The 16,364-nt window shown below is 40.7% G+C and overlaps 1 protein-coding gene across 1 annotated transcript; it reads right to left on the bottom strand.

The window, feature by feature from the left end:
- Positions 1 to 12,363: 12,363 nt before the first annotated feature.
- On the bottom strand, positions 12,364 to 14,498 carry scyb7 (Platelet basic protein). The gene is given in 4 exon segments (NM_001141223.1): positions 12,364 to 12,870; positions 13,628 to 13,720; positions 14,053 to 14,179; positions 14,364 to 14,498. Coding segments are annotated over 4 exon segments (303 nt in total). The 5' UTR covers positions 14,434 to 14,498; the 3' UTR covers positions 12,364 to 12,857.
- Positions 14,499 to 16,364: the final 1,866 nt, after the last annotated feature.

The following is a 16,364-nucleotide window of genomic DNA, read 5'->3' as shown; positions in this document are numbered from 1 at the left end:
TAGCCATCAAAAAAAAAAAATATATATATATATATATATTAAAAAAATCCTGTTTCTTATTTTCCATAATTAGCTAGTAATATTTGTAGTAATATAGGCAATTTATGCAAAGGATTTTACCTCTCACCAGTCTCGCCATTACCAAAATTACATTATTGCAAGCAATTATTATATTAATAAACAATTATTGTGAATCATCCTATATTGTCCCTGACATCTTTTACAGTGCCTTGCGAAAGTATTCGGCCCCCTTGAACTTTTCGACCTTTTGCCACATTTCAAGCTTCAAACATAAAGATATAAAACTGTAATTTTTTGTGAAGAATCAACAACAAGTGGGACACAATTATGAAGTGGAACGAAATTTATTGGATATTTCAAACTTTTTTAACAAATAAAAAACGGAAAAATTGTCCGTGCAAAATTATTAAGCCCCTTTACTTTCAGTGCAGCAAACTCTCTCCAGAAGTTCAGTGAGGATCTCTGAATGATCCAATGTTGACCTAAATGACTAATGATGATAAATAGAATCCACCTGTGTGTAATCAAGTCTCCGTATAAATGCACCTGCTCTGTGATAGTCTCAGAGGTCCGTTTAAAGCGCAGAGAGCATCATGAAGAACAAGGAACACACCAGGCAGGTCCGAGATACTGTTGTGGAGAAGTTTAAAGCCGGATTTGGATACAAAAAGATTTCCCAAGCTTTAAACATCCCAAGGAGCACTGTACAAGCGATAATATTGAAATGGAAGGAGTATAAGACCACTGCAAATCTACGAAGACCCGGCCGTCCCTCTAAACTTTCAGCTCATACAAGGAGAAGACTGATCAGAGATGCAGCCAAGAGGCCCATGATCACTCTGGATGAACTGCAGAGATCTACAGCTGAGGTGGGAGACTCTGTCCATAGGACAACAATCAGTCATATACTGCACAAATCTGGCCTTTATGGAAGAGTGGCAAGAAGAAAGATATCCATAAAAACTGTAGTTTAAAGTTTGCCACTAGCCACCTGGGAGACACACCAAACATGTGGAAGAAGGTGCTCTGGTCAGATGAAACCAAAATCGAACTTTTTGGCAACAATGCAAAACGTTATGTTTGGCGTAAAAGCAACACAGCTCATCACCCTGAACACACCATCCCCACTGTCAAACATGGTGGTGGCAGCATCATGGTTTGGGCCTGCTTTTCTTCAGCAGGGGCAGGGAAGATGGTTAAAATTGATGGGAAGATGGATGAAGCCAAATACAGGACCATTCTGGAAGAATGATGGAGTCTGCAAAAGACCTGAGACTGGGACGGAGATTTGTCTTCCAACAAGACAATGATCCAAAACATAAAGCAAAATCTACAATGGAATGGTTCACAAATAAACATATCCAGGTGTTAGAATGGCCAAGTCAAAGTCCAGACCTGAATCCAATCGAGAATCTGTGGAAAGAACTGAAAACTGCTGTTCACAAACGCTCTCCATCCAACCTCACTGAGCTCGAGCTGTTTTGCAAGGAGGAATGGGCAAAAATTTCAGTCTCTCGATGTGCAAAACTGATAGAGACATACCCCAAGCGACTTACAGCTGTAATCGCAGCAAAAGGTGGCGCTCCAAAGTTTTAACTTAAGGGGGCTGAATAATTTTGCACGCCCAATTTTTCAGTTTTTTATTTGTTAAAAAAGTTTGAAATATCCAATAAATTTCATTCCACTTCATGATTGTGTCCCACTTGGTGTTGATTCTTCACAAAAAATTACAGTTTTATATCTTTATGTTTGAAGCCTGAAATGTGGCAAAAAGTCGAAAAGTTCAAGGGGGCCGAATACTTTCGCAAGGCACTGTACTCCTTCGCAACAGTTGTGGGATACGCAAATACACCCACACACTCATACACACTCAATAAATATATACATCTAATAAATTAGATGTATATATTTTTTTTAAATATTTCCCCATGATAGGACAATAAATAAATTAAATGTATAATTTATTTTTAAAACGCTGTTCCACCATGATAGGACAATAAATAAATAAATAAATAAATAAATAAATAAGATGCATAATTCATTATAATCATATCATCTGAACAACATTGAAAGCCCTCTCACACCCCCGCTCACAGCAATACATTGGTTCTGGGATATGCAACCATTTCCTTTCTCACTCAACGCCGCACTTTCCCAAACATCAAAAAACACACACCACACCATCCACACATACTGTGCCTTCTGTTTACTGAGTTTTTATCTTCACCATTTTGAATTAATGCTTTTGTGTTCCAATTAGTTATATTTGAAGATATAAAGAAAAGCTATATTCTTTGTTGTATTATTACAATCCATAACTGGGCTAGAATTGTGTTTCATTATTTTTCTCATCTATAAGAACTTAGTAATTTCTAGAATAGCCATGGACTAGTCTTTGTGTCTCTGAACAGCTGATTATCAATATATAGTTTATCAACGACGAGAACTGCTCGTTTCCCTTTTAATCTATTTTCCTTGAAAATTGGATGCAGAACTTTACACCGTTCTGCAATTTCCTTCGGGAACTGGTCATTCATGCTAATTTGGGTCCCAGCAAGTCTTTTACCAAGGCTTTTAACCATTATTTTATCTTTAAAGGAAGCACATTTGGCAACGATTGGGCGTTCATACCTCTGCCCTCTCTGTCTGAAGCAGTGCACCCGTTCGATTTGGATTTTGTCGAAAGCTTCACTTGGAATCTGAAGCGCTGTAAGGAGGAACACTCTAACTACAGATTCAGGAACTTCCTCTTTCTCTTGGATAACTGTAAGTACAAGATTCTCTCTCATGGATCTAGTCTGTATGTCAAGTAAGGCTTCTCTCAGAACATTGTTCTCCTTTTTAAGTTCATTCACTTTGGTTTCAATCTTATTGACTGTCACTTTTAGCTTGTTTGTATCTTTCTCCAATGTCGCAGCTTTTTCATCACTCATCTCGAGGCCTTCAACTCTTATATCTTTACTGACTAATTCAAGTATACTCAGTTTGTCATTTATTGATTTTAACAGATGGGTTTCGACCTTTACCATTCCCGCTGGTGAAAAGATTAAATCATCAGTGTCTGTAGAAGAGTCATGTCTTTGTTTTGAAATAGGTTCCTGTCTTACTCTCCGTCATGTTGAAATAGGTTCCTGTCTTACTCTCTGTCATGTTTGGGTGTTGCTTGTTTTCGTAACATTTGTCGATACATTTCTTAAGATTTGTTTTGTGTTGTTATCCAGATTGAAAGTTATCACCCACCAGATGGTGTAGTGCTAATATTTAGTCTAACTTACCGATATTGAATATTACATTTTTATCTTGAGGTGCTCTACATAACCACGTTCAGTCCACCATCTTCAGTCCGCCATCTTTTTGTGATGTCGTCTACCTTTTTTATTGTGGTTGATCCACATCAGAGCATCTGAATGGGAGATCCGTTCCCCTGTTGAAACCTGCTCAGGGAAGAAGCCTTAGTATCTGTTTAAAGATATCATTCATCAGGTCATACCAGAGATGTATTTAGTGGTAGTACAGGCGTTGGTTATTACCACTGTAGTGTTGAACCTCAAGCACAACTAAAGTACCTCAAGGAGAACTTAAGTACCTCAAGGAGAACTAAAGTACCTCAAGGAGAACTAAAGTACCTCAAGGAGACCTAAAGTAACTCAAGGAGACCTAAAGTAACTCAAGGAGACCTGAAGTAACTCAAGGAGACCTGAAGTAACTCTTGGAGACCTAAAGTAACTCTAGGAGACCTAAAGTAACTCTAGGAGACCTAAAGTACCTCAAGGAGCTCTAAAGTACCTCAAGGAGCTCTAAAGTACCTCAAGGAGCTCTAAAGTACTTCTAGGAGTCTGAAGTACTTCAAGGAGAATTAAAGTAACTCAAGGAGACCTAAAGTAACTCAAGGAGACCTAAAGTAACTCAAGGAGAACTAAAGCACCTCAAGTCAAGGAGAACTAAAGCACCTCAAGGAGAACTAAAGCACCTCAAGGAGACCTGAAGTACCTCAAGGAGTCTAAAGCACCTCATTAAATTACCTCAAGGAGAACTAAATTAACTCAAGGAGAACTAAAGCACCTCAATGAGTCTTAAGTACTTGACTAATGCAGCTCCAAAATGCAGGTGTTTCAGCCTAGCTTAGTGCTTTCTGTGGTGGTGGGGCAGCCAGCGGAAAATACAGAGCGTAGCAGTTGGTAATGTTCTCTAGTTGCGTCGTGCTTGGCTCAGTGTTCTGTCACTCATGGGGACACTATGTCAATGCAAAATCTAAGGGTAGAGCTCCAAAATCCAAGCCCCTTGGGTGCTGCCATAGAGTTACATTAGAAGTGCACATCCAAGAAGGCTCAAGGTCATTGTGATGTCCAAGATGGCGGAGCAGTCAGACATCTTTGTCCTGTCGTGTCCCTTGTATATATCTTTTTGCATCTTTTTCTTCGCATATCTTTTAAAAATATTTTTCTAAACCTTAACTTTTAAATACTCTCCTGCAACCCGCCTCACCCAATGTGGCGTGGATCTGTTTTTTTCTAAAGTATTTCTATTTACTTCGGATCTGGAATCCCTCAACTGAAGCTAGCCAGCTAACTACCTACCAGCTATCAATCAGCAAACCATTGCTTGCGGTCATCAGCTAACGTTTAGCTTAGAAAGCTCTCGCCAGTTCGAACAACGTGACTCAAACCAGAGCATAACGGACCTATTATTATTTTATATATTTTTCCCCCCCATATCCCCAGATTCCTACCGCAAACTCTGAACATTTTCATCTGGATCTTCGCAACTAGCTAACCACAATCCCGGATGACTACTCCTGACTAGCGTTTCCATCCCGGAGCAAGCATCAATTAGCCTGAAGCTAGCTCCGCAAGGGCTCCTGTGCTACCACTGAAGCCCACTCCTGGGCTACAATATCCGGACCCCTTCTACTGTCGGTACAGGGCACGGAACCCCGCCGATCCTCTACGACTGGAATACCGACATAATCTGCCTGAGGATTCCAACAGGCCCCTCAGGCACGATGTCCGCTGAAGGCCCATTCTGCTAACTGGCCTGCTAGCTATCTAGAGCTACTTGAAACCCTACTAATTCCACGAATGGTCTATCGACGTCACCGCACAAAGAGGAAAAACAGACTTACCCCCATCGCGACGTCCCCCAAAGGCTAACTGGCTAGCCCCGGTCTGCTAACTGCTAGCTTGCCTGCCCTGGTCTGCTAACTGCTAGCCCCGGTCTGCCAACTGCTTGCTTGCTAACCCGGTCTGCTAACTGCTAGCTTGCAAGCCCCGGTCTGCTAATTGCTAGCTTGTTTAGCCCCGGCCTACTAACTGTTAGCTTGTTAGCATCGGCCGGCTAACTGTCTGAATCGCCGTGTCCCCAGTCAGCCCAACCAATCATTGGACCCATATGTTCACTTGGCTACGCATGCCTCTCTCTAATATCAATATGCCTCATCCATTACTGTCCTGGTTAGTGATTACTGTCTTATTTCACTGTAGAGCCTCTAGCCCTGCTCAATATGCCTTAACCAACCATGTTGTTCCACCTCCTACATATGCGATGACATCACCTGGTTTAAACGTCTCTAGAGACTATATCTCTCTCATCATTACTCAATGCCTAGGTTTACCTCCAATGTACTCACATCCTATCTTACCTTTGTCTGTACACTATGCCTTGAATCTATGCTATTGTGCCCAGAAACCTGCTCCTTTTACTCTCTGTCCCAAACGTGCTAGATGGCCAGTTCATATAGCCTTTAGCCGTACCCTTATCCTACTTCTCCTCTGTTCCTCTGGTGATGTGGAGGTTAATCCAGGTCCTGCAATGCCTAGCTCCACTCCCACTCCCCAGGTGCTCTCATTTGTTGACGTCTGTAACCGTAAAAGCCTTGGTTTCATACATGTTAACATTAGAAGCCTACTCCCTAAGTTTGTTTTACTAACTGCTTTAGCACACTCTGCCAACCAGGATGTCTTAGCCGTGTCTGAATCCTGGCTTAGGAAAACCACCAAAAACCCTGAAATCTCCATTGCTAACTATAACATTTCCCGCCAAGATAGAACTGCCAAAGGGGGCAGTGTTGCAATCTACTTCAAAGATAGCCTGCAGAGTTCTGTATTACTATCCAAGTCTGTACCCAAACAATTCGAGCTTCTACTTCTAAAAATTCACCTTTCCAGAAACAAGTCTCTCACTGTTGCCGCTTGATATAGACCTCCCTCTGCCCCCAGCTGTAACCTCGATACCATATGTGAATTTATTGCGCCCCAACTATCTTCTGAGCTCGTGCTACTAGGTGACCTAAACTGGGACATGCTTAAAACCCTGGCCATCCTACAATCTAAGCTTGATGCCCTCAATCTCACACAAATTATCAATGAACCCACCAGGTACAACCCCAAATCCGTAAACACGGGCACCCTCATAGATGTCATCCTAACTAACTTGCCCTCCAAATACACCTCTGCTGTTTTCAATCAAGATCTCAGCGATCACTGTCTCATTACCTGCATCCGTAATGGGTCTGCGACCAAACGACCACCCCTCATCACTGTCAAACACTTCTAAAACACTTCTGCGAGCAGGCCTTTCTAATCGACCTGGCCGGGGTATTCTGGAATGACATTGACCTCATCCCAACTGTAGATGATGCCTGGCTATTCTTTAAAAGTGCCTTCCTCACCATCTTAAATAAGCATGCCCCACTCAATTTTTTTTAAACTAGGAATAGATATAGTCCTTGGTTCACTCCAGACCTGTCTGCCCTTGACCAGCACAAAAACACCCTGTGGCGTTCCGCATTAGCATCGAATAGCCCCCGTGATATGCAACTTTTCAGGGAAGTTAGGAACAAATATACTCAGGCAGTTAGAAAAGCTAAGGCTAGCTTTTTCAAACAGAAATTTGCATCCTGTAGTACTAACTCAAAAACGTTCTGGGACACTGTAAAGTCCATGGAGAATAAGAGCACCTCCTCCCAGCTGCCCACTGCTCTGAGGCTAGGAAACACTGTTACCACCGATAAAACCATTATAATTGAGAATTTCAAGAAGCATCTCTCTACGCCTGGCCATGCTTTCCACCTGGCTACCTCTACCACGGTCAACTGCCTGGCACCCTCCACAGCAACCCGCCAAAGCCCCCACCAGTTCTCCTTCACCCAAATCCAGATAGCTGATGTTCTGAAAGAGCGGCAAAATCTGGACCCATACAAATCAGCCGGGCTAGACAATCTGGACCCTCTCTTTCTAAAATGATCTGCCGAAATTGTTGCAACCCCTATTACTAGCCTGTTCAACCTCTCTTTCGTATCATCTGAGATTCCCAAAGATTGGAAAGCTGCCGCGGTCATCCCCCTCTTCAAAGGGGGTGACACTCTAGACCCAAATTGCTACAGACCTATATCTATCCTACCCTGTCTTTCTAAGGTCTTCGAAAGCCAAGTTAACAAACAGATTACCGACCATTTTGAATCCCACCGTACCTTCTCCGCTATGCAATTTGGTTTCAGAGCTGGTCATGGGTGCACCTCAGCCATGCTTAAGGTTCTAAACGACATCATAACTGCCATCGATAAGAGACATTACTGTGCAGCCGTATTCATCGACCTGGCCAAGGCTTTCGACTCTGTCAGTCACCACATTCTTATTGGCAGCCTCGACAGCCTTAGATTCTCAAATGATTGCCTCGCCTGGTTTACCAACTACTTCTCTGATAGAGTTCAGTGTGTCAAATCTGAGGGCCTGTTGTCCGGACCTCTGGCAGTCTCTATGGGTGTGCCACAGGGTTCAATTCTCGGGCCGACTCTCTTCTCTGTATACATCAATGATGTTGCTCTTGCTGCTGGGGATTCTCTGATCCACCTCTACACAGACAACACCATTCTGTATACTTCTGGCCCCTCTTTAGACACTGTGTTAACTAACCTCCAGACGAGCTTCAATGCCATACAACTCTCCTTCCGTGGCCTCCAACTGCTCTTAAACGCAGGTTAAACTAAATGCATGCTATTCAATCAATCACTGCCCGCACCTGCTCGCCCGTCCAGCATCACTACTCTGGACGGCTCTGACTTAGAATATGTGGACAACTACAAATACCTGGGTGTCTGGTTAGACTGTAAACTCTCCCTCCAGACTCACATTAAGCATCTCCAATCCAAAATTAAATCTAGAATCGGCTTCCTATATCGCAACAAAGCATACTTCACTCATGCTGCCAAACACACCCTCATAAAACTGACCATCCTACCGATCCTCGACTTCGGTGATGTCATCTATAAAATATCTATAAAACACTCTGCTCAACAAACTGGATGCAGTCTATCACAGTGCCATCCGTTTTGTCACCAATGCCCCATACACTACCCATCATTGTGACCTGTACGCTCTCGTTGGTTGGCCCTCGCTTCATACTCGTCGCCAAACCCACTGGCTACAGGTTATCTACAAGTCTCTGCTAGGTAAAGCCCCGCCTTATCTCAGCTCACTGGTCACCATAGCAGCACCCACTCGTAGCATGCGCTCCAGCAGGTACATCTTACTGGTCACCCCCAAAGCCAATTCCTCCTTGGCTGCCTTTCCTTCCAGTTCTCTGCTGCCAATGACTGGAACGAACTGCAAAAATCTCTGAAGCTGGAGACTCATATCTCCCTCACTCATATCTCCTCGCTTTAAGCACCAGCTGTCAGAGCAGCTCACAGATCACTGCACCTGTACATAGCCCATCTGTAAACAGCCCATCTATCTACCTACCTCATCCCCATACTGTATTTATTTACTTATCTTGCTCCTTTGCACCCCAGTATCTCTACTTGCAGATTCATCTTCTGCACATCTACCATTCCAGTGTTTAATTGCTATATTGTGATTACTTCGTCACCATGGCCTATTTATTGCCTTAACTTACCTCATTTGCACTCACTGTATATAGACTTTTTGTTTTCTTTTGTTCCACTGTATTATTGACTATGTTTTGTTTATTCCATGTGTAACTCTGTGTTGTTGTGTGTGTCGAATTGCTACGCTTTATCTTGGCCAGGTTGCAGTCGCAAATGAGAACTTGTTCTCAACTAGCCTACCTGGTTAAAAAAAGGTGAAGAAAAAAAATTGGCCACAGATAAAAGGACTTGAAATCACATTATATATACCATAGCTTTAATTAGACTGATCATGCCAACATCCTACTTTCAAAATCTTAGCTAGCATGCTAGCAGTCATCATCATGAATCAGGTCAACAATCTACTGGCAAATCCTTTTCAATCCTTGTCATATAAAGAGAAATTATAAAGAGAAATTATAGATAAAATGTACCGTTGCTCATCGATCATTGGACATAAACATAACACAACAAGTTGGAAATCTGAAATTCAACAATGAGTGGTTTGGAAGGAATCAGTGTCTAACTGCAAGCATTTCAAAGCAATCACTAGCCTGCTATTCAGTGGAGTGGGTGTGTGGTCCAAGTCTTGGTTTAAGTGTTTCTTTTCCAAGCTTTAAAGGGCTAAACGTTCAACAATGGCTGTGCTTTAAATCCAGCTTGACTTCTGCCACATTCAAAACAACTGTTAACTCGGAACTGGGAAATCTCAGACTTCAGTGAGTTCAAGGCAACTGGGAACTTGGAAAAAAAACAGGCTCTGACTGGGAAAATACGCTTGAACGGTCATCCAACTCGGAATTCCAAGTTGGGAACCCGGGCCTCTTTCTAGAGCTCCAATCTGAAGATCACTGACTTCATGATTCGACCTTGTTTTTTTCTTCAGAATTCCCAGTTGTCTTGAAAGCACCATAAATACAGAGAATGCCATACTTTGATGACAAAGTTTGACAACAAAATTTGCCCACGAAGGAGCAAATTTTGAGTGAGCACATCACAACTTGGCCATTCCAAAAATATCTTGTCTGCTGCTGCATAAATTATGTAATATACATGGGAGATATGTATACTGTAGCTAAGAAAGTAAAATAAAGTGTATGCTGTGTAGTAAGCTGATAGTAGCCCATGTGCCTCACCCTAATCATTTGGTTCCTTTTCCCCTCAAAACTTAGCCTACTGTTCTGACTTGATGGTGCACGTGTAGCCTATAGCCTCTTTTAGAGAAATGTCATTATTGAATATTGTATATATTGAGCCCCCTTTATTTATCCAATGGTTCTGACTTGGTGTACAGGGAGAACACTGTAAGAACGGCCCATGTTCTGAATTCTGTCGCTCTACATTTCAAAAGTGCTGAAGAAATAGTTATATTGACCACGTCCGTCCTAGCTCGCTCATTAATGTCTTAATCGAAAATACGGATTGCCTCTTATCCATTTATCGTCATCTTATTCCATAGTTTGTACATCTCAATTGTCAGTAGAAACCTACATTTGTTTCAGCAAGTCAGCCATATCAGATATATTCATATTTTTAAATGCATTAAATGAGGCTGAATGAACTGTTTCGCTGCCAGACAAGGCTCAGCTGATAGCCAGGTGTAGCAGTGGTAAGGTGTTGGGATTGTTGTTGGGACTCTGCTGTTGAGACAGCTTTATGTAAGCCCTAACAGCTTGTGGGTATTGTTTGTCACTGTTATAGTGTAATTAATGTATTGTTTAGTGTTGTGTTCTGTAGTGGCTTTGCCCCACCAAGACTGACATGCTAAAATCGCCACTGTGTCTTTCTGCAGCATACCACTCTGCATCCCATTGCTGGCTTACTTCTGACGCTAAGTAGGGACAATCCTTGTTGGTCCCTGGATGGGAGACCAGAGGCTGCTTATAGTGATACTGGAGTGCCAGTAGAGGGCACACTTCCCTATTGTTTAAGGAAATTGTAATGCAACAAGGCAGTGAAGAAGACATTGCCTGCAGAAGGTGCAGCCTTTTGGATGGGAGGTTAAATATGGTGTCCTGACTCTCTATGGTCACTAAAGATCCCATAGAATGGGTGCTAACCCCGGTGTCCTTTATAATTCCCATAAAATCATGGCCACCTAATCATCCCCAGCTTCCAATCTGTTCAGTCATCCCCTTTACTCCCCCTGTAACTCTTCCCCAGGTAGGTGCTGTAAAATATATATGTTCTCAGTCAACTTACCTGGTAAAATAAGGATAAATAAATACACAATCTGGGTATAAATATAACAAACAAACACTTTCATGATTTTAAGCATTATTATTTGTGTCTTACATTTTACATTTTAGTCATTTACCAGATGCTGTTAAGCAGAGTGACTTACAGTTAGTACACTAATCTTAAGGTGAGACAACCTCATCACAGTTGTAGTAAGTAAACGTTTCCTCAATAATGTAGTTACCAGCAAATTCAGAGCTAGAAGGAAAAGATGAAGGGACCAATCTCAACCTTTGTGTTGTATTACTTTGCTTACAAGTATTTATGAAGCATCTATTTTGTTTTTATGAAGATGTTATGAAAGCTCTATACAGGTGTAGTTGCTGCTAAAACGGATAATGATTTCTAGACGTGGCTATGTTCTAGAAGACATCTCACTCTACATCATGTGTTCCTTTAGGCTATGTTCTAGAAGACATCTCACTCTACATAATGTGTTCCTTTAGGCTATGTTCTAGAAGACATCCCACTCTACATAATGTGTTTCTCACGCCCTGACCTGAGAGAGACGTTTTTCTCTGTTTGGTTAGGTCAGGGTGTGACATGGGGTGGGCATTCTATGTGTTGTATGTCTATGTTGTCTTTTTCTTTGATTGGCCGAGTATGGTTTCCAATCAGAGGCAGCTGTCATTCGTTGTCTCTGATTGGGAATCATACTTAGGCAGCCCTTTTTCCCACAGTCAGTTGTGGGATCTTGTCTTTGTGTTGCATGTGTTTGCACGCCTAGCTTTTCGTTCATTGTATTGTTTATTGTTTTTACTGGTTCTCATTTATTCAATAAATATGATGAACCCAACTCACGCTGCGCCTTGGTCTCCTCCTAATGACGAACGTCACAGTGTTCCTTTAGGCTATGTTCTACAAGACATCTCTCTACATAATGTGTTCCTTTAGGCTATGTTCTAGAATACATCTCACTCTACATAATGTGTTCCTTTAGGCTATGTTCTAGAAGACATCCCACTCTACATAATGTGTTCCTTTAGGCTATGTTCTAGAAGACATCCCACTCTACATAATGTGTTCCTTTAGGCTATGTTCTAGAAGACATCCCACTCTACATAATGTGTTCCTTTAGGCTATGTTCTAGAAGACATCTCACTCTACATAATGTGTTCCTTTAGGGTATGTTCTAGAAGACATCTCACTCTACATAGTCTGTCATCTGACTATCATCATTATAGTGATATTTGGTGTGCTATCAAAGTCTAGATGAACAGAGGAAAAATAGACCAAAAAGTAGAGTCAAATGCGTCTTTATTAATTTGATAGAAAACATAAACAACACATATAGAATATACAGTATTTACACAGATGTTGATCATTTTGATAACTAAACAAAATGTAAAACATTTCAATTCTTGACCTTCCAAAATGAAAAAATATATCTACATATTTACATACTTTTTATATTTTCAATTGCATAAATGAACAATGAACAATTGAACATTCAAGAAAACATTAAACTGACTTAAAAAACTAAATATCAGCCTATTTAAGTTTCCATTGGAAGTTTTTATGAATGTCTCTCAAGTAGTAAGTGATATTGTGTAAGACATACTAATTTTGTCAATTTAAAAAAGGACTTTCTAAGGACAATTAAACAGTGTAAACGTATTCAGGCAGTCTTCAGGGCACTGACTCAACTGTGGTAATTCATCAGGATTATCTTTCTCTCATGGTGCTCTCTGTTCCATCAAGTTCTTAGTGGAATTGGTGTCATTAGTTCACAGATTTACTGCACACTCCTGAAACAGAAAATAAATTATTATAATTATATAATTAATACATGTATTATTTATAAAACTACTAATAAATACAGATTCAAGATATACTGATACAGACATACTGATGTACTGATACAGATATACTGATACTGATGTACTGATGTACTGATACCGACATACTGATGAACTGATACTGATATACTGATCTACTGACGTACTGATACTGATATACTGATACAGAGGTACTGATACAGATATACTGATACTGATGTACTGATATCGACATACTGATGAACTGATACTGATCTACTGACGCACTGATATACTGATACACTGATGTACTGATGTATTGATATACAGATGTACAGGTATACTTATGTACCGGTAAACTGATGTACTGATGTACTGATAAATCGGTGTACTGATATATAGTGATGTATTTATATAATACTGATGTACTGATATAACAGTGATGTACTGATATAATACTGATGTACTGATATCGTACTGATATAATACTGATGTACTGATATAATACTGATGTACTGATATAATACTGATAAAATACCGATGTACTGATATAATACTGATGTAATGATATAATACTGATGCACTGATATAATACTGATGTACTGATATAATACTGATGTAGTAATATCATACTGATATAGTGATCTAGTGATACTGATATAGTGAGTATTGCTCTGTTGAGAATAATGCGTATGGATCAGTTACTGTGTATTGAAGTTGTAATGAAGTCTGCATATGAAGTCCTCACCTTTGGTTTTTCATTATTTTCTCAATGGTTTTCTTGGCAAATGGAGCCTCTGGATTCAGACACTTCATCCCTTTTCCGTTCTTCAGAGTGACACTGAATATACAAGGAGAGACAGACTACTGTTAGAAGTTATCCATCACAACTTTCAACTGAGGATAGAGAGAAATAATATTATCTTAATAGCAGGTGTACAAATAAATAGTAACATTCACCATTGTGTCCATCTACTAAGCTAGTCACAATATACACTGATATTAATATAGTACAGACAGACAGACAGACAGACAGACAGACAGACAGACAGACAGACAGACAGACAGACAGACAGACAGACAGACAGACAGACAGACAGACAGACAGACAGACAGACAGACAGACAGACAGACAGACAGACAGACAGACAGACAGACAGACATATTTCTTACATGATCTCCATGTTCTGGCAGGAGTGTTTGGAGGTGTACACTTCGAGCTTCTCAATGAGAACAGGTTTAACGTGGTTCACCATTCCATTCAGACACAGGCACCGAGTTTTAGAATGACCCACTTGGCCTGGGGATGACAAGAAAAGGTTATGACATGTTTGTTTATGGTGTGATTGCAGCTAAGAACTAAACTCTTCAGTCAGAAATCCAACTTAATATTTGACTACACTTCTCCCTGGCTATGCTACAGATTTCTAATAAAGATGTCAAAGATATTATAAATATAATTCAAAATATTTCATAGATGTTACCTTCAACATTGACCAGGAGCAGACAGGCCAGGAAGCTGATGAGGACTGTTGATGTCATCATGTTGGTCATGGATACTGCTTCTTCAGTTTCTTTAAGAGTCTGGATGGACAGCTCAGTCAAGTGATGGATGTTGTGAATGGAGGAGAGCTTGGCTTGTATTTATACTGTATTTATATTAAGCCCCACCCTTTCTCTGACAGTCATCCAATGAGAAGGGGAGAGAGAGAAAGAGAGGGGTTTTCCCTGTCCTCTGTTTCAGCTCCTTTCTCCTTTTCCCTGCTTCTCCTTTCACACAGGATTTCCCATTTCTCAGAAACACTCTCTCTGACAGTGAAATTTGAGGCGTGTTTAAGACAGAGAGATGATAGAACCTGTCTTTCCTTTTCCATCCCAAATGGCACCCTATTCCCTATATAGTACACTACTTTAGACCAGAGCCCTATTCCCTATATATTGCACTACTATAGACCAGAGCCCTATTCCCTATATAGTTAACTACTTTAGACAAGAGCCCTATTCCCTATATAGTACACTACTTTAGACCAGAGCCCTATTCCCTATATATTTAACTACTTTAGACCAGAGCCCTATTCCCTATATAGTTAACTACTTTAGACAAGAGCCCTATTCCCTATATAGTGCTCTACTTTTGACTAGAGCCCTATTCCCTATATAGTGCACTACTTTTGGCCAGAGGCCAATTCCCTATATAGTTAACTACTTTAGACCAGAGCCCTATTCCCTATGAAGTGCACTACTTTTGACCTGAGCCCTATTCCCAATATAGTGCACTACTGTTGACCAGAGCCCTATTCCCTATATATTGCCCTACTTTTGACCAGAGCCATATTCCCTATATATAGTGCACTACTGTTGACCAGAGCCCTATTCCCTATATAGTGCACTACTTTTGACCAGAGCCATATTCCCTATATATAGTGCACTACTGTTGACCAGAGCCCTATTCCCTATATAGTGCACTACTTATGACCAGAGCCCTATTCCCTATATAGTGCACTACTTTAGACCAGAGCCATATTCCCTATGTAGTGCACTCCTTTTGTCCAGAGCCAAAAAAACTATATAGTGCACTTCTTTTGACCAGAGCCCTATTCCCTATATAGTGCACTACTGTTGACCAGAGCCCTATTCCCTATGCAGAACACTACTTTTGACCAGAGGACTATTTGTGCCATTTGAAAGTTAACCATGGCCTTCTTGGTTACATTTCCATGATATCAAAGACAACGACGTCAGGCTACCTTAAGACACGTTTGGCACCAATAAAGGTGTCCCTATTATTCCCATGCGAAACAGTTCAACATATATTATGACAACATTTTGTGAAGTCTTTGAGAAGTTTTGGTCTTCGGCAAGGTGTTTTTTCAGCTGTTCCTGAGGCAAGCCAAAGTTCGGTAGCCAAAGTCTACGCCTGTTTGTCGGTGATTGGTCAACAGTAGGGATTCTTCAATGAAGTGTATTTTGTCGTTCAATGAGAGACGACTCATTTTCATGCATATTATTGCACTTGAGAAACACTGCATCCAAACATTTTAGTTAGATGTAAAATTGCACGACTAAAGACTTCCTCTGCAAAAATGGCAAAATGAATTACAGATTTCTTTAGTTATCTCAGATGAATTCTGACTACTTTTGAGGATTTATATACTGGCTACAGCGTTTCTGTTTTTTTCTAGTTTTTCAAGCTTAGGTCTTTTAACGAAGTATGCGAGGCACACATGTCCCAAGTACTGCTAGGAGCTAACCTAATACAGCAAGCATTAAAAAAACACCTGAAACTATACTGAACAAACATATAAACGCAACATGTAAAGTGTTGGTTCCATGTTTCAGGAGCTGGGAGTATTTATGTTTGTAATAAAACCCTTTTGTGTCGAAAAACTCATTCTGATTGGCTCCCCATTGGGTGGGCCTGAAAAGAATATACACAGTACGAGTCAAAAGTGTGGACACACCTACTCATTCAAGTGTTTTCTTTA

This window comes from Salmo salar, chromosome 15 (genome assembly GCF_965601325.2).
Source record: "Salmo salar chromosome 15, fSalSal1, whole genome shotgun sequence".
In the NCBI taxonomy this organism is placed as follows: Eukaryota; Metazoa; Chordata; class Actinopteri; order Salmoniformes; family Salmonidae; genus Salmo; species Salmo salar.
Note: the sequence above shows the minus strand (reverse complement) of the source record. Positions and strands in the feature narration are given on the sequence as shown.